The following is a 25,981-nucleotide window of genomic DNA, read 5'->3' as shown; positions in this document are numbered from 1 at the left end:
TTTGATGAACCGGTAGCTCATGCCCATATTGCATTTGTCCACCTGCAAATGAAATGCATGCATGAGCTACCAGTGCATCTATGGTACGAGTTTTTATACCATGATTTGTCTCACAAATATATCTTTTGTTAGTGGTGACACAGGAGACTCATGCAATATGTATCAGTGTGCACTTTGCTAGAGAGGTCTATTCCTATTACAGACAGATACAGGTCACTTGCAATTATGAATGTGCACAAATGATCGTGATGGGCAAATCTGATCTGTCAGTGAGGGTCAGACTCCTCAAACAGCAAAAGAACTGCATCATAACACTCCAGTCAGCATTCTGCCATTACTGTGTTTAATTGAAGTCATATCAAAACCACAGAAATGGGGTAAACATGGAGTAAACACCAGCCCCAGCCACAACACCCCCCAGAGCTACAGAGTGTCTAGGGACACAGAAACATAAAGAGAGAAATGTCATAAGTTGAATAATATCTTACAGTTAGGGTTAACTCTTGTTGAGTAATATGTTATGGATTGGGTTAGGGTTAACCCTAGTTGAGTAATATTGGAGGAGACTCAGACAGTGTATGCATGTTGCTAACTTTGTTTATTGTGCTTTTCTTTGTCTATAAGTAATTTTGTAAAAATAGAAACAAACAGCCTGCACTTAGGAGAACAGAGAGACATTTTCTGTAATTGCTGTTCATGCTTATGCATATCCTTAGGGAGTGGACTGCTGATATGATGGGGTTAATCCTAACCCTAAACCTTCCCCAACAGTTAGAAGTTGGGTAGGTTGGGTAACAATGCATGGACTACCATGGCACTGTTGGCATGGGAACCCAAGAGCAGTAAACATACAGAATGGCTGCTGATGCCAGTCTATTGATAATGCTTATTGATTTGTGATGGTGTCTACTGTAAAAATAATTTCATTTGAAATAAATGGAACTGTGACAATTATCAAGCAGTAAGCATCACACGAACACTACGACATGAACACTAAGTCCAAAGGGAGAGTTTACAGTAGGTTGTGTGAGGGAGAGAGTTGGTCTAGAAAGAGAAAAGGTGAAGGAGCTGATCACATTACTTTTTTTCTTCTTTGTTTGGCTGGTTGTCTTCAGGGCCAGAGGCATTAGGAGAAAAGAGCGAAGGACACAGAGTAAACTAACTTGACTGTTTGAAAGGTAACAGGCTAACTCATCAGTGTGTTTGAATGGTAACAGGCGTAACTTATCAATGTGTTTGAACGGTAACAGGCGTAACTCATCAATGTGTTTGAATGGTAAAAGGCGTAATTCATCAATGCATTTGAACGGCAACAGGTGTATCTCTCATTCGCTAAAGCGCCAAAGGCCCACCCCTAAACATGCCCGAACCCAAACCACACCCCTGGCATGAAAGCAATCTTTGGGTTTAGTTTGAGGATTTCAGTTTTATTAGTGTTACCTTCAAGAAAATTAGACTTCCTACAGTGGTCTGTGTTATTGAGGGAGGAGGTGAGATGTGGCAGAACTGGTACTGATATGGATCTTTTTGTCAACAACACAGCAACGAAAACCTAGCTCACCGTCATGCCCTGGTGTTAATGCCACCAGCAGGAACATGTATGCCTGTGGGTTCTGTGCCCTTGAACAAGAAACTGTGCTTTTCCCTATTCCATAAAGCCTTCATTCCTTATTTTGATTTAAAGTTTTTGATTATTCAGAGTGGTTTCTACAAAGTAACCCCCCCCCCCCAAAAAAAACCCCACTCAGAATAGTAACACACACACACACCCCTCCCATAACATACACCCAGCATAGTACACACACATATGCACATAGGCATAATGTTTGCGGTTGTGTGTTAATAAAGAACCCATGTTTGTGATGTGGAGAGCACTAGTGGATTTATACTATATACTAAATAACAATAAAGGTTCAATACTATATTTTAGAAGCTAATATAATATTCACTGTAAGGGAACTTTATTTTAATTGAGAACCAGTATGCTGCATAATTAATATTTGTGTAATGCACTATGAAAAGAGATCCACAAACCTTTTTCAAATAATTGTAGTTAAACACTAATTAAAACTTTCTCAGTTGTTTGGAACTCTGAGGAACAGTTGTCTTTCTTAGTTTTTCTTTCCCGTCCAGACCTTTACCCTAACCCTAACCCTAACCCTTTACTAGAGCGTGATGCAATGTGTCAAACTTCTCATATTGTCAACACTTTGTTACTTTGTTAGCTATTGCTAATAATAATAAAAAATATTTTAATTTTGAGTCCAAATCCTTTACATCTAAACAGTTAATACTGTTTACACGGTAAAGAATATGAATTGAATAACATTAGCCTACTACAAATTCAAAAATAAAGTTCCGCAAAATGAGAGAAATGGTAAGATGCATATAAACCAGGCTAAACAAGTGAGTCCAGATTTACAAACACCACTATTGCATTCCGAATATTCTCTGGAACACTATTCCAAAGTTTAAGAGCTATATTCTCTTCCACCATCTGAGTTGCAAGAGATGGGTTATGACGGTTTCAGTGGGTGGGTTATGATGCTTCAGGGCCTCAGCGAGGTGTGCAGGAGCTCAGCTGTTAAGGACTTGAAACATAAAATAAAAGTTGTAGTCTGTGTAAAATGTATTTAAATGTGTGTTTGTATGTTTTTAACTGCTCAATGCTGATAGCACCTGTCTGTCAGGTCTCGTTCTCTAGCACCTGTCTGTCAGGTCTCGTTCTCTGGATGTTTTTCATTTCTCACTCTCTCACTTCCTCTCTGGATCAGTGTGTGTGTGAGCGTGTGTGTGTGTGTGAGCATGTGTGTGTGAGCGTGTGTGTGTGTGTGTGTGTGTGTGTGTGTGTGTGTGTGTGTGTGAGAAAGAAGGGAGGTGTGTGTGTGTGTGTGTGCATGTGTGGGGGGGTGGGTCTGTGTGAGAGTAGGTATGTGGGGGGAGCTGTGGCTCTCTAGATCAGCATGCAGAAACACTAACAAACTCACAGCAAGTCTTTTTTTCATCACTTCTTGTCTTTGAAGAGTGATCATTGATTACCACTTAATCATTTCATTTTAGTTCAGTACTTTCATTTTAGTTCAGTACTTTAGTTCAGTACTTATACAGTGTCCACCCAAGATGAGATGCAGGACCCTTAACCCTCAACAACTGAAGTTGCGTTCAGTCATAATTGTAAGTCACTTTGGATAAAAGCATCAGGTAAATGTGTTTCCTTTAGTGTGTTATATAGTGTTTTGTACATGTAAATGGTCTGAAAAGTTACAAAGTACACGCTAGAGGCAGTAAAACTCTTCCACAGAACCAATTTTTCTCAGCTATCTGAAAAGCCTTGTTTGAATTCCAGTTCTTTACTTTGTTACAAGATGACGCAATCTCGTAACACAATCCTCACTGCCTGCCTACCTGTGAGTTTGGCATACACACTGTATAGCAAATAATGGAGGCTGGAAAGAGTTTCTTCAGTTTTGCAGTCATTTTAAGAAGATGCTTTGCTTCTGCGTTGTGGGGCCAATCTCTCTTGCAAGATCTGCCAAACAGGGTGACAAAGAAGTCAGTGGTTGAAAGTAATTTTTACCACTGTTCCAAGAATTTTAAAGTGTGACTGGCATTTCAGGGAGGACTGTTTCAAAAACCTTGTGCAGTTCGGTGCTTGGATTTCAGAGTGCGTGGGCTGACCAAGAACACACTGGGCTCATCACTGGGCAGGAATTAAAGATACAGGAGCTGTAACAGAGCTTTTCAGTCAGAGGCAGAAGAGAGATCTACAGTATGAGAATAAATGAAAAATTGTGTTTATAAATCTCTGGTACATGTAGGCCCCAAAACTAAAATTATAAATGCTGAAAATGAGCATAATGTGACTCCTTTAAATCCAGATTTAAACAAACTTGTTTAGCCTGGCTTAAGCATGGTTTATTAGCCTTTTATTAGAATTTCTTTCTATGTTATTGATTTTAGATTAAATTGTATGTACTTTATCAGCAGCTAACCTTTTCTGTGTAAAACAAGATTTTGGACTCAAAATGAAAAGTGCAAGGCTCGGTAAACTCAATATGAAAAGTGCTATAAACAAACACAAACAAACAAACAAATAAATAAATAATAAATAATGTTTATTATTATCGTTCCTGTTTTTATGCAGTGTCATTAATATGCTAATTCATGATTTTATGTATGGCTTCCTCTGTCTCTTGTCTCACCTCTATCCTCTTAGGGCTGAAAAAACTGAGGTGTTAAGTGATGATTTACTGCAGGTAAGTGTGTGTGCGTGTGTTGGTTTGGTAAACATGACCTATTCACTGCAGCAGTGAAATTAAAACAAATAGTTATCATTTCCTGAGGTGGAGAATAATAATAGAGAAGTTCTTGTTTTGTGTGTGCACCTTTGTGCGCATGTGGGGTGTGTGCATGTGTGCACGCCTGTGTGTGGGGTGTGGCTCTTTGTGTACACTGCAGGTTGAGAAGCGTTTGGAACTGGTAAAACAGGTATCTCACAACGCACATAAGAAGCTGACAGCATGTCTCCAGGGGCAACAAGGAGTCGATATGGATAAGAGGTCTTTGCGATCTCCTTCGGTATGGCCCTACTCTGAGTTAACTGGGGTAGATTATCTGTGTGTGTGCTGAGTTAAATAGGATAGATGTCTGTGTAAGTCCTGAGTTAACTGTGGTAGGTGTCCATGTGTGTGCTGAGTATTGACCCACCAAACAATCTTTACCTGCACTCAGTGAGGAACTTTGACAGCAACAGTGTTTCACAGGCACTCTTTTAGAGTCTGTGATAGAGGAACTAGGGTTAGGGTTAAGGTTATACCCTCGGTTGCACTCTGTATGCGTGATCAGACGCTACACATGTGATCACAGATGCTACATGTGTGGTCACAGACACTACAGGCATGATAACATTTTAGTGAGCAGTGAGCATTTGAGTTTATTCTGTTTTTTGAGGTGTGTGTGCATGATTTCACATTGCAATTGTTTATTTCCCATGTAGAAAAAACTGGCACTAACAACACTGGCGCAATGCCTTATGGAAGGAGCAACTATTCTGGGGGATGACTCACTGTTGGGGTAAAACATGCGCACGCACACACACACACACACACACACACACACACACAGTTTTCTCCACTGTTGTAAATGTGCTTGCAGGAAGATGCTACAGATGTGTGGGGAGACACAGGACCATCTGGCTCAGGAGCTTCTGCTGTTCGAAGGCCAAATTGACAGAGATGTCATAGAGCCACTCTACGAACTTGCCGAGGTGTGTGTGTGTGAACTTCATCACATGTTCCTCTGTCCTGTTTGTTTCTTATATCCTGCTCAGTGTATTGCTCTAGTGCTGTTCTCATTACTGAAGTACTGGGGGCTAATGAGGGCTCCTGCTTTCTTACAGGTTGAAATTCCCAATATCCAAAAACAGAGGAAACACTTAGCCAAGCTGGTGCTGGATATGGACTCTGCACGGACACGGTGAGAACATGGTGTTCACTCGGATGCCTAGACTGTGCTCACTCTGATACCTAGTGTTACAAGTCAATCTAGGCTCCGGACAGTAACATGAAAAGTGGGGGGGGGGGGGGGTGTAAAAGGATGTAGCGAAGAAAAAAGGGATATTTATTTTATAGAGGGGTGTGCTTCAGGAGATGACGGTGCCAAAATAACAAACATAAATCCCAGAAATAACAAATATAAACAACAATAACCTGCTCTAACTCCCTAAAAACAGAAGAAAAAAAAGAAAGCTCAAAATAAACACCCTACTTCCCAAACTATCACAAACGTATAGGACAGAGAGTTCCATATGGGGCATAAACAATGATCAATGGAACAAAGCCAGGGTCAGAATACCGGAGGTCTAGTCCAAACACGTTTACACAACGATATACACACTACCAAGAATTGCAGTCGTGACCAAAGATTTTGAGACCGACACAGATTTTGGTTTTCACAAAGTTTACTGCCTGTTTTTTTAAAAATCCTTTTGTCAGATGTTTATTTTTTACAGTGTTGACCCTTCTTTTTTAAGACTTCTACAATTCGCATTGGCATCCTGGATATCAACTTCTGGGGAAAAGCTTGACTGATGGCGACCCACTTTTGCCTAATCAGTGCTTGGAGTTGATCACAGTTTTTGTACTTTTGTTTGTCCACCATCTTTTTGAGGATTGACCACAGGTTCTCAATTGGATTGAGATCTGGGGTGTTTCCTGGCCATGGACCCAAAATGTCAATGTTTTGTTCACTGAGCCACTTGGTTATTACTTTTGCCTTGTGACATGGTGCTCCATCATGCTGGAAAAAGCATTGTTCCTCACCAAATTGCTCCTGGATCATTGGGAGAAGTTGTTTTGATACCATTCCTTATTCATGGCAGTGTTCTTAGGCAGAATTTTGAGCAAACCCACTCCCTTGGATGAGAAGCAACCCCACACATGAATGGTCTCAGGATGCCTCACTGTTGGCATGATGCAGAACTCATGGTAGCGCTCACCTTTTCTTCTCTGGACAATCATTTTTCTAGATGTCCAAACAGTCTGAAGGGGGCTTCATTGGAGAAAATAACTTTACCCCAGTCCTATGCAGTCCAATCCCTATACTTATTGGAAAATGTCAGTCTGTCCTTGATGTTTTTTCTTGGAGAGAAGTGGCTTCTTTGCTGCCCTTCTTGACACAAAGCCATCCTCCTAAAGCCTTCGCCTCATTGTCCGTGCAGATGCACTCACGCCTGCCTTCTGCCATTCCTAAGCAAGCTCTGCACTGGTGCTGACCCGATCTCGTAGCTTTATCCCTTTAGGAGACAGTCCTGGTGCTTGCTTGACTTTCTTGGATCCCTAAAGCCATCTTCACTGCAGTTGAACCTTTCTCCTTGAAGTTCTTGATGATTTGATAAATGGTTGATTTAGGTGCTGTCTTACAAGCAGCAATGTCCTTGCCTGTGAAGCCCTTTTGATGCAATGCAATGATGACTGCACGTGTTTCCTTGGAGGTAACTATGGTTAACTGAAGGAAATGTCAAGCACCACCACCCTTTTAAAGCAACCAGTCTGCTCTTCTCATCAGCATGACAGAGTGATATCAACTACCTTGTTCTAGTTAACACTTTCTCCTGAGCTAACGAGAAGATCACTGAAATGATGTTAACAGGCCATTTTGTGGCAGGGCTGAAATGCAGTGGCTGGAATGTAGTAATTTTTGTGATGAAGTTAATTTTCATGACAAGGAATGACTTTGCAATTAATTACTATTCATCTGATCACTCTTCACAATCAACAGTTGATGAAAATTTCCACCATGAAAAACAGAAGCTACAAACTTTGTGAAAACCAAAATTTGTGCTAGTCTTAGCTTTTGGCCTCGAGTGTACACAACTGTACCAGAACCAAAAACAAAGTTTTTAGTCGGGGTGAGGTGGAACAACCAATCGGAGCAAAGGGCACCGCAATCAGATAGTATAGTCAAAACCTTTTGCGGCGCACAGATGGAGACAGTTGACAACGAGACACTTAACTTGAATCATGGAGGACAAATACAGAAAACCACCCACCTGGGGTCGAAACACCAAGACTGTGTTCAGTTTGATACCTGACTGAGACTTTGCCAAGCATTTTAGCTCTAAGTTTGTTCAAAACATTTTATATATTGAATCTAATTGAACATATTTTATGTTTATCCTGAAAAGATTAACTGAACATCATCAGTGATTATCAGAACACCTGCAGCAAACTACACACACACACACACACACACACACACATACACACACACACACACAGAGTAGACCCCATAGTTTCATTCAGTGTTGTGTTAAACTGTGTTTCTTCAGTGTGAGTAAAATGCAAGCAACTGCTCCTTCTTTTCTAAAAATTTAACTTCAATTTGATTTTAATTTAGGAGTCACATGTGCAACAGGATATTTTAAACTGAGTATTCATAGTATTCATGAGTATTCAAGAGTGAATACAGATGTGTTCAGCCATATATTGAGAAGTCAGATTCTGCATTCACATCTCTCAGCAGCTGTTCAGGTACTTCACTTGGTCTTGGTAGTCTGCTAGAACTAGTTCCCAGCATATCCATGATGTTCAGTCTTAGGTCAGCAGCTCTGGTGATGAGCTTGGTGCATGGACTCACTGGGTCTTGGTTCCCAATTTCAGGGTGTGGGGATGGTGGTGGTGGACCTATAAAGAATGATCCTCTCTGGCCATACGCTTCTGTTAAGCATCTACACATGCTGAGAAGCAGTCTGACCAATGGTTGTGTGTAGGTTGTGTACATGATTGAGCATTTGTGTCATGCAAGAAGGCAAAAACAGCCTCACAGTGTGTGGCGACTGTAGGGAGCAAACGTCAACTTGATCAACATGATCAGCGTCATCAATATAGAAGGAAAGACAAATCCCAGACATTTGAGAGATTTTAGAAATCCTAGCTGGACACAATGTTGGGTCCCAAAAACAGAACTGAATTGATTTTAAAAACTATTAAAAAACAAGAAACTATTAAACAAATGAAGTGATGTGCACATGCACAGTAACCCTTGATGGGACTGTTCAGTGTCAGATCAAAATTATATTTGTCTGCTATTTTTGCGCTCTAGGTGACTGTTGGTTAATTGCTGTACTAGTGTAATTGGATTCAGTTGTCAGTGTAATCTGAGTAAAACATTTTCTTCTCAATGCAGAGTAATGACAAATATATTATATATATATATATATATAGGTAACCATAGAACCCTGGTTAAAGACTCAGTGGCTTTTTAACAAATGCTTTTGAGCAGGTCCTGAAATCTGAATGAAGTACTAGTGTGAGTATGCCAGTGTCACTAGCTGAGTGTGTGTCTGTTGGAGGGGTGGGGTCTGTCAAAGCGAGAAAATATTTATATAGCATGTTTTACAACAACATCACAAAGCAGATTTATAAATGTCCAAGTCCAAGCCCCCAGTGATCAAGTCAAGGGCGACGGTGGCAAGGAAAAACTCCCTAGAGCATGAGGAAGAAACCTTGAGGAACCAAGACTCAAAGGGGTGGGGGTCATCCTCCTCTGGCCAACACTGGCCTGTGTGTCAGTGTGTGCCAGTGTCAGTAGCTGAGTTTGTGCTAGTGTGTGAGTGTGCCAGTATGTATGAGTGTGTTTCAGGTGAGTGTGCATGAGGTACTGTCAAATACAGATGAAAACACTCAGTACTGTCTGTCTGTGCTGCTCCCACCTAGTCACAGGCAGGTGGGCAGACAGCAAGTTGTAGTCCCTGTTCATGCAAACTGCATTTAGAGAAAAGGTTGCCAATATACACTAGTGGTCAGAATATTTGTGTTAATAGAATTTGAATTTTTAAATCAACATGCTACAACTGACCAGACATTGCCACTAGGTAACATCTCATTAACACTTTAGTCACACCTCTAAACAGATCATAAAGAATTTAGTGGGAGTGTTTAGATGGAATGGGTGATGCAGTAGGGATGTTTAGATGGACTTGAATTTTCAGAGATTTCAATCCCAAATCATCCTTTATCATACTATGCTCTTCTCTGACCTGTAGATGGCACCAGTGCTCCAAGTCTTCAGCTTTGTCTAAAGAACAGGCTATGGGAGCCAAGGTTGAGGCCGTCAGGGAAGAGATGGAGGAGGCAGCCAATCGCATGGAGATCTGCAGGGTGGGTGTGTGTGTTTCAGCAGAGTGGGGGTTTCTTACAATTCCCAAAATTTGAAAATAATATACTGGTAAACAAAATCTTATGTCCTATAGAATAGCTACAGTTAGGCTAAGATTAGATATCTGCCCTGAATGGTCTCATAGTTCTTGTACAGCACACGATTCAGCTCATCCAGACTATGGTTCTTATCTGTGTCTAAGACCAAAGAAAACTATGTTCTCTGAAACGCAGATCTGGAGAACATCTGCTTAAAGACCCCGTACATTAGGATTTTATCTCATTTCAGGAGTAATTTATGCAATGAACTAGAATATTCCATACAATTTTTGAAATGCTTTCTTGCAAGTCAAAGTATTTTAGTTATCATACACACAGTGTGTCAGTCATTCTACATTGAGACACTTGTAGTGAGTACTACATTGAGAGTAGTAGTACCTTGAATTATTTTCTATTTATTTATGATCATTTTATTTATTTAATTATGTGTTTTTCAAAGGGTGACATGTCCTATTGGATCTGTTTTTCTGTTCTTTTTCAGGATCAGCTGTCAGCAGACATGTACAGTTTTGTGGCCAAAGAAATCGACTATGCAAACTACTTCCAGATGGTGTGTATGTGTTTAGCAGTACCCTTTTCTAATCTGTCTCTTGCTTTGCTAATCTCTCTTTGCTACTCTCTGTCCCTCTTTGATAATCTCTCTCCTGCTTTGCTTCTCTTTTTGCTAATATCTCTCACTGATAATCCCTCGCTGTCTTTGCTAATCTGTTTCTCTACCTCTCTGACCCTTTTCATCTCTCACCCCAGTTGATTGAGGTGCAAGCAGAGTACCACAGAAAATCCTTGGAGTTGCTCAAGAACATTCTTCCTCAGATTAAAGCACACCAAGGTGAGAATCAGAGATTCATATCATATCATTTATATGATTCATTCAAATTAAAGATTGCTTGTGATAATTAAAAAAGGCACTTAAAATGGTTTATTCAGTGTCAGTTGAAAACCATTTTGTTTAACCTATTGTAACTAAACCGAACAGCAATACATTTAAAATTTGTACCCGAGTTGAAATAAGATTGAATTGAACTGGGCTGAGTTGAGTAAGTTTGAGCTGAACTGCACTATTGCGTAAGTATGAGCTGAACTGCACTATTGAGTAGGTTTGAGCTGAACTGCTCCATTGCAGAGGCATGGGTGGAGAAGCCATGCTTTGGGAAACCCCTGGAGGAACACCTGAAAGTGAGTGGCCGTGAGATCGCCTTCCCTATCGAGGCCTGTGTCACCATGCTGCTTGAGTGGGGTCTGCAGGAGGAGGTATGTTACCCACACCTCACCTGTACCCACTACTCCCTTGTACCCCACTGCTCAATTATACCCTATAACTCACCTATAACCACACCTCACCTGTTACCCATAGTACCCACTGGTCACCGGTAATCAGTCAGATAATTTATAGTTCACCTGTCCTAGCATCATATACAACTTAGATGCAGCTGCATTTAAAAAGTATGTAGCAGGGAAAAGTGCTTTGGCGGTACTTCAAGGAACCCATGTTCACTGCATACTTCACGGAACCCATGTTCCCTGGTTCCTTGTGTGTTTGTGGGTGTTCGTACAGGGCCTTTTCCGCGTGGCACCATCAGCATCTAAGCTAAAGAAGCTGAAGGCATCACTGGACTGTGGCGTGTTAGACGTCCAGGAGTACTCCACCGACCCACATGCCATTGCTGGTGAGGTTCCACTGCGCTGTGCTCACGCTATCAATCTCCAGGGCTTTATCTGTTTGTTTCTTAGTTGCATTTATGTAGCACTATTTTCATACCCAAGATATAGCATAGTATATACACACACCAAACAAAGAGAAAGAGGAGAAAAAAAGGAGAAAGAGCGGAAAAGTTCTGTGTGAAAGATCCGAGTGATGTCACAGACAGTGAGCATATATAGAGGGTAACAGCTCTGCATGGACATTAGCAGATCAAATGAACCACCTGATGAATAACAGCTCCCATCCAAGCTGGTTAACAGAAGGCAGGACAGTACTGGTCAACAAGGGCCAAACACCAGACTAATAACATTCCTGTCCACAACATGGAAACTCCTGTCAGGAATATTAGTCACCAAGCTGAATGGACATGGGTCCAATTACAAGAGCACTGCTCAGAAGGGTACTTGTAACAACACCAGAGGCTCAAATCACCTCCTACTGTCCACCAGGATTCCAAGACCAGACAGACCATCCTAAGTGTTGCCAGGATTGGCTATAATTAAGCATATACCTGTGAACCATTAATGTGTGTGGAGTGGGAAGGCTAGCCTGTTTCATCAGATCACACAGAAGAGCTACTATAGCACAAATTGCTGAAAAGGTTGATACTGGCTATGATAGAAGGGTGTTATAGAACACATGTATACTTGCTGTATGGGGTTGGTGTTATATGCTTGCTGTGTATGGGGCTGATGTAGTCGCAGACCAGGCAGAGTGCCCATGTTTGCTATTCACACTATAAGCATCACAGAGCCTCTGTTATCTGCATCCATATCAGGCCATTAAATCTGATCTTCATTTGTCCACTGCCAAAAGCTCCTACAATGGACACATTTTCTTTTACGTCATGTGGATGGTCGGGTCTCTGTGCATCACTTACATGGAGAACAGATGGCACCAAGATGCCCAATATGAAGAAGACAAGCTGGTGGAGGCAGTGTGATACTCTGGGAGATGTTCTGGTGGGAAACCGTGGGTCCTGCCAGTCATATGGATGTGACTTTGACATGTATCACCTACCTAAACATTGTTGCAGACCCGGTACATCCCTTCATGGTAACAGTGTTCCATAATGGCAGTTGCCTGTTTCAGTATGATGCTGTGACTTATCACACTGAAAACATTGTTCAGGAATGGTTGAGGAAAATGACAATAATTGAATATTTTGACTTCGCCTCCAAATTCCCCAAATCTGAATCTGACTGAGCAACAGTGGGATGTGCTGGAAAAAACACCTCTGATTCATGAGGCCTCACATAACAGAGATTCTGCTAACATATTAGTGCTTTTTTGCTCTGACCAAAGACACAAACCTATCACAGAACAGTTTAAAATTTAATTTAATACAACCTTTAAGGTATTCCAAATGGTGTACTCCCACCCAACCTATTTAATCCATATTGGGGATCATATAAAGATTCATCACAGTCACCAGCTTCTCCTGTTTTATCATCATGGGAAGGCCATCTAGGCTTAAAGAATCTCAGGTAAGTAACAGCTAGAGAAAATGCATAAGCCTTATGTTGCTTATGATGGACAGAGATCAGATCAAATTACCAATATTTTGAAACATATACTTCATATTAAATTCTGTAAATGTTTGCTAATTTGTGTAGATTTGCTCCTAACCCTAACCTAACTAACCCTAACCCAGATAGTACATTGTGATAAACTCTGACACAGCCACAGCTGTGACCCTGACCTTGTGCTCTCCAGGTGCACTGAAATCATATCTGCGGGAGCTTCCTGAGCCACTGATGACCTCAGAACTTTATGATGAGTGGATACAAGCATCCAAGTCAGCAGCCAAATGATATTTCCATACTACTGATAATTATGAAACAATTTTCTAACTCCATGATAATTCCAAAAAGGAATGTGTATTAATTATCTATAGTCTTCTGTGGAAAGACATGACTGTATTACAGTCTTGTTACTTGTTATGTGTTTTTTTAATTATTATTATTATTATTATTATTATTTAGACTTAGGTTTATTATTATTCACACTAAAAGCAGTGCCTGTACCTGTAAACAGGCAATTAAATCTGCTTTTCATCTGTGAGATGCAGACCTGATTTTTTTTATTTTAGTTTTTAATTTTGATTTTGGACTACATTCATAGATAGTTTGTCCAGTCATTCAAATCTCATATGAAGAGTTTAATTATGAAATAAAACTGATCTTCACCTCTAACTCTAGCTGCTTTACTGTTGCTCAGTTTTTGTGAGCAGTTATCTATCTGTTTGCGTCACTGGTGTTTGTGCTCTGGCTATAGTGTCCAGGAGCAGGACAAGCAGCTGCAGGCCCTGCTGCTGGTGTGTGAGAAACTGCCAAAGTCCAACAACAGCAACTTCAGGTAAATTACAGTTAAAATACCATCACTGGGTTACAGTGGGAGGAGCTTACTCTACCATAAGTTAATGTGTGAGAATGTGCCATTAATGACAGTGTAAGGAGTTAACTAATTTGATCACGTCCACTTACTTTTTAACCTATTAACTGCCAAACATTTGCAACAGTGGTCTCCCACAGTGCCAGACAGTATTTTTCTGGGCAGACAGATGAACAGCTCAGCAGTTGTGTGAAAATTGCCCATATAAACATGTTCCTTCCCCAGTAGTCCAAAACTGCTGCAGAATGGTCAGTCCCTACACTGATCCCTACACTCTACACTTTGTTAGACTGCTCCACCAGAGTAAACATCCCAGATAGGTATAGAATGATTTGGAATTGGTGAGAACAAAGTTCTTCATACTGAGCCTGTGGTACTTTGTTGGAATATACTGGTTAAAAACGCTCCTCCATTAAAGGATATCTAGTCTATTATAAAATTTTGATGAATGTACAGAAGGGGTCATGTCTGGAAAAGCAGATCATAATCTGGGTTCTTCACTCCCACCACATTATAACTGCAATGTAATCTGATTATATGACTGAGGATCAGAGCATGATAAAATTGATTGACTGTTTGAACTCCAATAATCTATAAACATGAGAATTATACTGGAAACATACACATTTCTAAATATGTAAATCAGAGAGCTTACAACATCTCGCAGTTCATTGGGAAGCGTTTACACCATCCTGCATTACAGTGGGAGGAGTTTACACCATTCTGTACTACTGATTGAGGAGTTTACGCAATCCTGCAGTACAGTGGGAGGAGCTTAGCCCATCCTGTATTACTGTGGGAGGGGCTTTCACCAACTTGTATTACAATAAGAGGAACTAAACTCCCTAAACTGCTTGGATTTATTCAAAGATTTAAAATAGATTGAAAATAGATTGTCTTTGACTGGAAAAAGTCCTTTGCACTTCAGACATTTACTCCATGCTACCAGGAATCACACTCATAAATTCCTAACACACGTCATTGGGCTTCAGATGTATTTGACAGCTTAACACATTTAATGACAGAAAAGTAAAAAGTACATAAAATTATTTTAAAAATTATTTTTACACGTTAACTCATGTAAATTGTTGTATTTAAATTATTTTATTTATTATTTTCATTTTTCTATGTGATAAATTAGCACAAATCTCTTTTTATATGATAATTCTAAATATATTTCTGTCTCCAATAGATATTTAATAAAGTTCCTTGCCAAACTGAGTGAATATGAGGATGTTAATAAGATGAGTCCTGGGAACATGGCCATCGTCTTGGGTCCCAACCTGCTGTGGCCTCACACTGAGGGGTAACTCAGTATTTAAGTTAATAACCAAACTTAACACTTGCAAACACAGAAAGAATGGCAATAGCTTTTTTGTTGGATGATCCTTTAGTTTTGTTCATCACTGTTGACCATTTTCACTAAATCAATCATTGTGAGAATTTATTATTGTTGGTTTTCATCTCTCCTTTTATCTCTGCCCATCCCTCAATTTCCCCTTTTCCTGTGCTGTTCTTCAGGAGTATTACTGATATGATGACCACTGTCTCACTGCAGATTGTGAGAATCGTCGAACCCATCATCCAGCATGCTGATTGGTTTTTCCCCGGGGGTGAATGGCACATACTGACCAATAACAGTCACAGATTGATCAGTTTGACTAACGCATACTCACACAAACAGATTTATTTGTTTCCAATCAGAACATGTAGTCAATATCTTATAGTCTTTACAGGATCTTTACTATTTGTTACCACTATAATTTTATAAATTATGCCCTCTGTCTATCTCTCACTCTTTCTAAGAGATTGAGTTTAATTTAACAGGAAACTATGGCAGTCCTATGCACACCAATCACAATGCTAACTACAGCCCAATGCCCTCCCCTGACATGGACCAATCAGATTACAAGCAAATTGAACAAGGGAGACGCCCACTAAGCGTTGCCACAGACAACATGATGCTTGAATTTTACAGGAAAGATGGGTAAGCTATGCAACGTCCCTCTGTTGGCTTCATTTCTTCTGTCGGTCCCTCTCCTCTTTCCTCTTTTTTGCTCTCTCTTCATTCTGTCATGGCGATTTCCCTTTTCTCTTTTATATATATTTTTCTTTTAAAATGCTCAAAAACATGTTTGTCAAGTTGATCATGTTCTAAATGTTTTACCGTACTTTTAGTTGAAAAGATTAGAAGGTAAGTAACGGTTCTGCTGTAAACAGTGAGTGGTTCTGTAGGTCAGAGTGAGATGGTTAAGGCTCATTGCTGCTGCTGTTTAAAACCAGGAGAAGTAACCTAACTAGATAGTGAGAAATTAGCTAAGAAATTATGGTGAAAGCAGTGTTTTTACAGTGCAAGTAAAATGCTTGCATTTGCTCCTACCTTTGTACAAATGCGAGTAGTGTACCGTTTTACCGAGTTACGTGTGAATACAGACATGTTCAACAATGCCTGGAACTTGAAAAATCTGATGCTGCCATTTTGACAGGGCATGATGAGGAAATCAGCCTGTACATTGCTGTGAATGTTGTGCATATGCCATATCGAAAGTACCTTTTAAATAGCATGAGCAATAATACATTAGTTTATGGAATGCAAAGTTAACTAGCTAACCTATCCGACCTATAAGTGAGTTAACTGTCTGTGTAGCTTGACTAACTAAAGACACACATAATGTTAGGTTACCTGTCATTCAAATAAAGATGAATAATATTATTTAGATAGCTTTAATGTTCAAACATTAACTGATTAATATTATCGTAATTTACACACTAGCCTCTAAACTGCACTGACCTACCATGAAAATTGAAACCCTAATAGGTAGGTGTGTAACACAGACACCCCCCCCCCCACACACACACACACACGCATCTGATGAAGGACCTCTGTTCAAAACATTCTGTTTCTCTGGAAACTTTATGTACTTCACTGCATTATGACCACCTTTACCTGCAGTGTTTACTACCATACACTGCAGTTACTCTCTGAATCTTACTGATTACAGGACCAATAACTGCTTTCAGAGCCTATATGGCCAGATGTTATTCCTTTCCATTCAGCTGTACCTTACAAATATAAAACATTTTAAAAAGAAAAAAAATGTCATGGTCATAGAATGAATGAAAATTAGTTGTCATAATAGTCCATTACTTCACTAGACACTTTTCAGTAGTCTTGATGTACCCTGATATACTTTCCTGAAGATCAGTCTGTTTTAGAAAATGACATTTTAAGGCAGCTGTCATGGAAAAAAGTCTCGACACTGACACACATTTCGGTTTTCACAAAGTTTACTGCCTTTTTTTAAAGATCCTTTTGTCAGATGTTTATATGTTATAGTGAAGTACAATTATAGGCATTTCAAAAGTTTTTTTCTTAACTTTTTATTGACAAATACGTCCAGTTTAAGCAAAGACTTAATATTTACAGTGTTAACCCTTCTTTTTTAAGACTTCTGCAATTCGTGTTGGCATGCTGGATATCAGTTTCTGGGCAAAATCTTGACTGATGGCAACCAATTCTTGACTAATCAGTGGAGTTGATCACAGTTTCTGTGTTTTTGTTTGTCCACCCTCTTTTTGAGGATTGACCACAGGTTCTCAATGGGATTGAGATCTGGGGAGTTTCTTGGTCATGGACCCAAAATGTCAATGATTTGTTCACCGAGCCACTTGGTTATCACTTTTGCCTTGTGACATGGTGCTCCATCATAGTGGAAAAAGTATTGTTCATCACCAAATTGCCCCTGGATCATTGGGAGAAGTTGTTTTGATACCGTTCCTTATTCATGGTAGTGTTCTTAGGCAAAATGTTGAGCAAATCCACTCCATTGGATGAAATGCAACCCCACAGATGAATAGTCTCTGAATGCCTCACTGTTGGCATGACACAGGATTCATAGTATCGCTCACCTTTTCTTCTCCGGACAGTCTAACCCCTATACTTCCTGGAGAATGTCAGTCTGTCCTTGATGATGTTTTTCTTGGAGAGAAGTGGCTTCTTTGCTGCCCTTCTTGATACCAAGCCATCCTCCAAAACCTTTATGGCAGGGCTGAAATGCAGTGGCTGGAAAGCAGTAATTTTTGCGATTAAGTTAATTTTCATGGCAAGGAATGACTTTGCAATTAATTGCAATTCATCTGATCACTCTTTACAATCTAGAGTTGTACAATCTAGAGTTAGATTGCCACCATAAAAAATGAAGCAGCAAACTTTGTGAAAACCAAAATTTGTGCTATTCACAAAATGTTTAGCCACAACTGTACAATCTCCATGAATAATCTAGTCTAATACTGATTTAGACACAAACTCTGGCCATTTCACATCTATAATGTTGTCAGATTTATTTTAAATGCCTAAAAAGGCATTTGATTGTATGCAAGTGATGGGGTGTGAGAGCTTAAGGAGACTGATGTGAAAAGATTTGTTAAATGCATGATGTACACATACAAAGTAGACTTGAAAAATGAAGCCCACCCATCAGAACATCACTATCAGCTCTGTGATTGGGCATTTAACGAGCCCAACCCTCAGAACATCACTATCAGCTCTGTGATTGGGCATTATTAGGCTTTGTTAAGGCACCATACAAAAGTTCATAAAGAAGGTAAACTTTATAGATCCTCTCTGGCCATACGCTTCTGTTAAGCATCTACACATGCTGAGAAGCAGTCTGACCAATGGTTGTGTGTAGGTTGTGTACATGATTGAGCAGTTGTGTCATGCAAGAAGGCAGGACCCCTATAGAATGGCCAAAACAATGCAAAAACAGCCTCACAGTGTGTGGCAACTGTAGGGAGCAAACGTCAACTTGATCACCATGATCAGTGTCATCAATATAGAAGGAAAGACAAATCCCAGACATTTGAGAGATTTTAGAAATCCTAGCTGGACACAATGTTGGGTCCCAAAAACAGAACTGAATTGATTAGATAAAAACCCTAAATGTTACAGAAACTATTAAACAAATGAATTGATGTGCGCATGCACAGTAACCCTCGATGGGACTGTTCAATGTCAGATCAAAATTATATTTGTCTGCATTTTTTTTTTTGCTCTAGGTGACTGTTGGTTAATTACTGTACTAGTGTAATTGGAGTCAGCTTTCAGTGTAGTTTGAGTTAAACAGGAGAAAGCTGTGAGTGCTACACTCCTGTTTTACACTCACACAACTTCACTCAGACCCTCTCTGTAGAGAGAAATGTCAATATTGTGCACAGGCATTAAAGTAATTATTGAAAGTTTGTAAAATGTGGCCATGTGGATCGTTGTGTGATGCTGTTCTATTTCTGTACTAGATTTTGCATTTGTGAGTAATAATTGTAATTGAAAGTGTTACTTAATTTGGAGACTGATTGTGGTCTTGGATCTCTTGATCACCTGGCGATCTTGAGATGTTTGAACACAAGGGTGAACGCTATTCTTAGTAATAGTTCCTTTGATTTATGCACAGCGTTTTAACATATGGAAGGAACTAACTTGTTTGTTTTGGGTGACAGAGTGTAATATGATAACCTGCTAAAAGAAGATGTGATTTAAGAATGCTTTTTATATATATTTAAGATATATATTTATAGGAACATGTTGCTCTAATTAGAGCTAATTGATCCAGTAATTGGTCATTTTTTGTACACCTTCCTGTACTGGTTCATTGCCTCTTCACACTGGCTTTTAGAAATGAAGGCACTGTCTGCATTAGCTATCTTTACATTTGCCTTGGTAACATTCCTACTATATGTGTTTGTGTTTAATATTCTGTTTACGAGAAGCATATTTTGCCTTTATCTGGTACTAAATGCCATGAGCATTGTCCAGGGTCAGTACCATTAGGGGTCATAGGGGTGAAGCTTATTAACACAACTTGGATGAAACATGGTCTGTCCTATATGGTGTCACTGAGTTGAGATCTTGACATATCAAGCAACTGGAGGTGGTCTGCCATATCTACCCATATTCTGAGCTGTATGTTTACAGCAGATGTACATGCCTGTTAGACATACAGAATGAAGAGGGTAACAGAGAACTCATATTCCTGTCCCATTCACCATTGTAATGTGCAGTTTCACTGAAGCGTTGCCTTTTTTCATCCTAAAGCAGCATTAGGAAAATACAGAGGTACTGGCACCCTTCTCCTGTCTGCTCTCTCAATCTTCTTTTCTGGCTTTGTTCTCATGTTCTGGCTTCTCTCTGACTTCACATGGGAACTCACTCAATTACTTTTTAGTAATGAGAGTTTGCTGATGTTTATAACTATCATTACTAAAGTGTATATTGGTGTTTATAAAGTGTTTCAGCAATCAGGGTTCCATCTGTGTTGGTAAAATAGAAGAATTCAAGTTCTTCAGTACTGAAGCAGAGTTGTGGAAACTAGTCATGCAGTGTTGGGTTCCGTTTCTAAAACTTTTATTGTTCTTAACAGGTTTGTGAAATAGCGTAATAGTGGTTTGTGAATTGCAACCCATTGCTGGGACTGAATAATTCAGGGTGTTTTGATTTGACAGAGGTTTAAGTTCAATTTATTTACATTTATCCAAAACAGCTTACAATTATGACTGAATACAACTTTTGAAGGTTAAGGGTCTTGCTTAGGGGACCAACAGTCGCAACCTTTTGGGGATGTGGGGCTTGAACTGGCAACCTTCCAATTACAAGTCAAGGACCTTAGCTAAATTGCTATACATAAGCTGCAGTAAATAAAAAATAAATAAATATTCCTCCTAGCCATTGCCCACCTTTCTAAATGAGGTATACACAGACTACATATGACATACAATATTCACAGATATACTTAGCTTTTCTGAAAAGCCAAAGAGAAACTGTACACTTTAAAGTTGGATTTAAAAAAGGATATAGTTGAAGCATCTCAAGGGTCAACTGGTAAACTGTTCCAAAGGCTTGGTCTTGCCGTTGAAAAACCACAATGTTTCACAGTTTTATTTTTTCACTGTTTTTCCTACAAACACCAGAAATAATCCAAGACTGATATCACAATTCATTTTGTGATATATACCAATATATACTGAGGTAGATAAAAATATTCCACTCACTAGCTTTGCGCAATGTTAGGATCTGTCAGTGTTCCCATCTGTTGTTGATGGGACACTTATTATTGTAACACTGTCCGACCGTATCAGTACTGCTGACTAGCTAACGTCTCTCACCTGCAGGAAAGGTAATGTTAACATCAATACATCATTTTGTGCTGAAACTGTAATTCCTGTCTGTTCAGTCAGGTGGAAGATTTAGTAAAGGTTGAGGCTGAAAGGAGTTTTAGTGCCCCGAGGAGAGAGAAAACATGGCTTAGATCATCAATATGTCAAATAAGGCTGAACAATGTAGACATATGTCACGTGCACTAGGAGAACCTGGATCGACTGGCCCTTATAGGAATATGCTAGCCTTTTATCAGTGTCAGTGAAAAGTGGCAAATCAAAACATGTCATTGTCTAGAGAGAAGATGAGAATAGGAAAGGAAAGGAGAAGGAAATAATAATAATAATAAACAAACAAACAATAAATACAAATAAATATGAATATTAAACAAAAACCCAAATTTAGTTTGTGAACTCCCTGCCATTCTCAATTCATGGCTATGGCCTTGAAAGAATCTATCCCTGTGCTAAAAGAAATGTCGAAAGTGATGCTCTTTATATCTAGTTATTAGAGTAGTAGTTGTTACTGCAGAATTTTTGGACATCAGATGTGAGTGTTGTCCTTTTCCACCAGTGCAGTCTGTGCGTGGCATGTACACTACATGTACACAGAAACTGCACTACCTGACCCTGTTGTTGTGCCGCGTTACAATCTGAGACCCGTGTGATGGTGTTTTAACCTTCATGCAGTTTTTGAAATTTTTATTTCATCATCTGTGCTCTGTTGTGTTTGGCCTATAGCAGCATGTGCATGTAAGCAATCTGATTGGCCAGTCCTTGAACTGAGAATAATTGGAGTGTTGGCCTACCCTTGTCCCTGCTGCGTTCAAGTGATCTGATTGGCTGTATCTGTGGTGTTACAGTATGGGCGTGCGTGTGATGGACCCCTCCTGGATTTCTCGGAGAGGAAATCCAGCTCATCCACAGAGCTCATCCACACCTCACAGTGTGCAACCTACCACCCCTCCCCCTGATTCACCAATCACAGAGCAGCCTGGGGAGTTGGTAACCTCCCCCTCCCCAGTTCCATCCCCTAATAGCAATGATAGGACCAGGTAAGGGACCCTATCCATCAGTCCCCTAACCTCCCATATGACCCAAACCTTTACAGTGCTCAAAAATCCAAACCATATCATCCTCACCGCTGTCTGTTATCCATCTGTTTACTTGTCACCATCTTGATTTTAAATTGCAGCAATAAAAATGTTGGTCATATGTGTTCTACTAGATTTAAAGTCACATCAAGTCACAGGATCTTATCTTTAATAATTTTATTATTATTAAAACTAATCAAACTAGTGTTGTTCTGATGTTCCTTTTATCAGATATATCCCTAATCCATAATTCCCTGTGCCTTGAGATTGAGATTGCACTACAAACCCCTCCCCACATTCCACTGCCACTGTGCCCCTCCCACTGCCACTATGCTCCTCCCACTGACAGTGTTTCCCTATTTCTGCGCGTCTGCTCTGCTTCACTATATGTCTAACATTTTTGCTCATTCTGGCCTGGCTGTAGCATTTCCACTAGGCATGAAACCCTAAACCCTACCTGTCCCCTAGGTGGAGTTACCATAACATGTATTAGTCCAGGATTACTAATAGTACTGCACACTTAAAATAGCTTTCAAAAAACTGCTATACAAATATTATAAACCTAATAAAAAATTGAATACTAAAACAACAGCATAAAAATAATTTTAAAGGATTTTAGCATTGTGTAAGCTGCCTTTTTAATTTGGTAAAACTGGGTAGTGCTCTTTGTGGTGATGATCACATGCTCACCCTGCTTTAAATCTGCAAAGCTAATTTATTTCCATTGATAAAAGTTGTTTTCATCTTCTTATCAAATTCCTCATGTCTCATACAGGTGTTTGTATGTTTGTTTACATGAATGCAGCACTAATACATAATTCAGAGCTTTGGAAGGTGTGGGGGCTGATATGTATCGATTCATGCCACTGTGGAATGGTTCTCCCCTACACTTGTTCACTATAAATCAGAACTCAGATTATGAATGAATCATTGTTATAGAAGTGACTCATTAGGATATAAGTGACTTACATTAGGATTTAAGTCACTAGAAATGAGTCACTCAAGAATCAGTAGTATGAGGCTGATACATATATATTTAGTTTATTCTTGGTCAAAACTTAAAAAAAAACCTAGTCTTAAAAAACCTAGTCTAAACCTGTACCAAATGAAACAGAATCTGCTTGTTGTTAGTGGGTTAGTCAAACAGTATCTTGTTACTATAAGGGGGTTAATTAGCACAAATATTTGTGCATTCAGTACCAGAACAGATGCAACGTCCCATAATGGCTATAGCTAATTGGTATAGGTGCATGTAAAAAGAAATGCCATTATATGCTTTAGGTCCACAGTGCATTCTGGAACAACAGTTCTGGATCAAACTTAAAATTTAATGATGATTTTTTTATCATTGGGTTTCTATTGAACAGGGTTGAAAATTAATTTAAGGGCAAATTATTATATCTATTTCTGTAATTACAAACAATTATAATGTATAACAATAATTATTATTATTGTTTTGTTGTTATTTTTCATTGTCTTTTGTAGATCCCATACTACTGTGATAGCAGGGATTATAGTCTCTCTGTCTGTGCCCTGCATGTGTTACCTGTGGTGTTTGTGTTTTTAATTAGTGTGCTGAAGAGTAAGGAGCCTTCACCTGTACTTGGCCAAAGATTTGGTCAAGCAATATCGCCCTCTGGTGGGCAGATACAGCTATCTGACCAGAACCCCTACCCACTCCGCAAAGGTAATGCTGTGTGTGCGTGTGTACATGTGTGTAACATACCTGAATCAGATTTATATTTTAAAATATCCAATTGCCATTTCAAATCATTGCTTTTTTTTGTATATTCTGAGGGAAAATTGATTGCTATATAAGATTATTTCAAAATGCCACTGAAGAATTTGATATACTTCAAGTATATTAAAGTTTTTGTTTAGAATGTTCATATTATATTAATACAGTACACTCATTCTAATTAGAGTTTGTTTCATGTCAAAAAACCTTTAATTTGATCAGAAATTAAGTGGTGATCCATTCTAATTCGATACATGTCTAAATACTCCAGCTACAGAAGGTGCTTGGGTAATTCCCATAATTTATTTATATAGCACCTTCCATGAAATATTTGAACAAAAGCACAAAATATTTTAGATGTATTTTAAATGGTATCGTCACAAGAATTCTAATATTTTGCAGTATAGTTTTATAGATACTGAATTATTGTAGTCCAGATGCTATGAAGTATTATTTACTAAATCTTCATTTTGTAGGGGTGTGGCTATGAGTATTTGGCACAATCCCTAACCCTAGACATGATGAAAATGGCATGGAGGTCCACTAGACTCACATATCCCAACAATCACTAGTTTATCTTTGCTACTTTGTCAAGGAATTACATTTTATGCTAAATTAACAGACGTCTTTACTCTCAGTTAGTCAGCAGTCAATATATCAACTTATGGGTTATGGTTTAGCCCTAGCCCTAACTCACCCCCTAACTTATGATGTTGAAGGGTGTGCATGAAGGTAACCCCAACCATAAATGGCTTTGATGGTAAAGATTGCAAAGTTTTGGCATGACTGAGCTCATTCCACTGACTGCTTCCCTTTAAACTTGAATAGAATTTAAAACTATTGTAAGTAAACATTTTGAACACATAACCATTGTATATGTAAATATAACAAAAATATTTGCATATTTAAAAATAAGACCTATTAATAAGACCAAGATGTTGTATGCATATTTTGAAGTACAAATGGCCTACGTAATGTCCCTGACCGAGTTATGTTTGTCTGCATGTGTGTGCGTGCATGTGTGTGTGTTTGTATGCACGTGTGTGTCTGTGTGTGTGTCACCACCAGCTAAGAAACTGGTCTCGATCCTACCTAAGGCTCCACACTGTCAATCCATTGGTGTAGCAGAACTGTCTCCTGCTCAGTCTTCTCCCATTAGTCTGTCGCCCACACCGCCCAATACACCCTCTCTGTATAGCTTTAGCTACGCACAGACCTACTCTACGGTTAACTCACCTGGTCATGCTGCTTACAGTGCCCAGACCTCCAGCCCCTCTGCACTGTCTTCCCCACCCTCGCTCGCAGGCACTCCCCCCAAGACCCGACCTGCCATCAAACCCCCACGGCAAAGACCCTCTCTGCCACCACCTGAGCCACCCAGCCCCACTCCAGGAACCAGCCCCCAGCCTCTGGAGCCCAATGCTGCTTCCTTGCTGGATGGACTGTCCCAAGGGGAAAGCATGTCCACAGGTAAAGACCGCGTCAAGTGTTTAATCTTACTTTAATAGTTTGGAGGGCGAGCGGATTGCTGTTTTTGTATGTATTTGTTATGCCACCTTTTGTTTTTATAATATCACTATTGAGAGAGAGAGAGAGAGAGAGAGAGAGAGAGAGAGAGAGAGAGAGAGTGTGAGTATAATGGAAAGAAAGAAGTGCAATGAACTATGAGGCTACACACACCAGATTGAATGGATGTAGGTTAATGTTCGGTAATTATACCATTTTCTGATTAATCTGTCAGTTGTCTCTCATAAAGGTTCAATTATGATTAGGATTATAGAATTTATTCCTATGTCAGTGTGAAGAAGCAGCCAGGTTGACCTTTTTTGTGCCTCATTAGATGATAACCTTAGTATGTTATTCCCTGTTCACTTCCCCTCTGGTAGTGACAGTTATGATGGACTCTTCTGTTTTTCTTCCTTTACTGGAATTGTCTGTCTACAGCTGTATGAGACCAGACTTTTTATGTGAGGGGTAAGCAGGCAATCCATATTTAACACTTCAATGTCTCCAAAACCAAAACACTACCATGCTATGTGCCAGGCTTAGTGTACTGTACACAGCCCAGCTGTCTCGTCTCCAGATATCTCCTGCAAAGGATGCATTCAGCCTTACACAACTGGTGCTCATACTGAAAAGACAGGAGCCATTAAATGAGCTGGACCATATGTTTGTTTAGGGCAGAAGC

General features: G+C 39.5%; 1 protein-coding gene across 9 annotated transcripts in view; it reads left to right on the top strand.

Moving 5' to 3' along the window:
• The window catches only part of arhgap44 (Rho GTPase activating protein 44), a 33,306-nt gene that overhangs the window by 3,478 nt on the left and 3,847 nt on the right, over positions 1–25,981 (top strand). Inside the window, exons 2-21 of one of the 9 annotated variants that reach the window (XM_027031540.2) lie at positions 4,217–4,256; positions 4,459–4,578; positions 4,997–5,073; positions 5,155–5,266; positions 5,399–5,475; positions 9,545–9,659; positions 10,198–10,266; positions 10,464–10,545; positions 10,840–10,967; positions 11,272–11,383; positions 13,135–13,216; positions 13,696–13,776; positions 15,005–15,118; positions 15,334–15,425; positions 15,619–15,799; positions 19,904–19,924; positions 21,825–22,016; positions 23,627–23,742; positions 25,049–25,263; positions 25,738–25,767. In XM_027031540.2, coding sequence (XP_026887341.2) covers positions 4,217–4,256; positions 4,459–4,578; positions 4,997–5,073; positions 5,155–5,266; positions 5,399–5,475; positions 9,545–9,659; positions 10,198–10,266; positions 10,464–10,545; positions 10,840–10,967; positions 11,272–11,383; positions 13,135–13,216; positions 13,696–13,776; positions 15,005–15,118; positions 15,334–15,425; positions 15,619–15,799; positions 19,904–19,924; positions 21,825–22,016; positions 23,627–23,742; positions 25,049–25,263; positions 25,738–25,764 — 2,053 coding nt within the window. In that variant the 3' untranslated portion in view covers positions 25,765–25,767. Of the gene's footprint in view, positions 1–4,216; positions 4,257–4,458; positions 4,579–4,996; positions 5,074–5,154; positions 5,267–5,398; positions 5,476–9,544; positions 9,660–10,197; positions 10,267–10,463; positions 10,546–10,839; positions 10,968–11,271; positions 11,384–13,134; positions 13,217–13,695; positions 13,777–15,004; positions 15,119–15,333; positions 15,426–15,618; positions 15,800–19,903; positions 19,925–21,824; positions 22,017–23,626; positions 23,743–24,861; positions 25,264–25,679; positions 25,768–25,981 lie in introns of those variants that run through there. The other 8 variants (XM_027031538.2, XM_027031543.2, XM_027031535.2 and 5 more) reach the window with 8 other exon arrangements.

The sequence above is a fragment of the Electrophorus electricus genome, chromosome 14 (genome assembly GCF_013358815.1).
Source record: "Electrophorus electricus isolate fEleEle1 chromosome 14, fEleEle1.pri, whole genome shotgun sequence".
NCBI classification, from domain to species: Eukaryota; Metazoa; Chordata; class Actinopteri; order Gymnotiformes; family Gymnotidae; genus Electrophorus; species Electrophorus electricus.
Note: the sequence above shows the minus strand (reverse complement) of the source record. Positions and strands in the feature narration are given on the sequence as shown.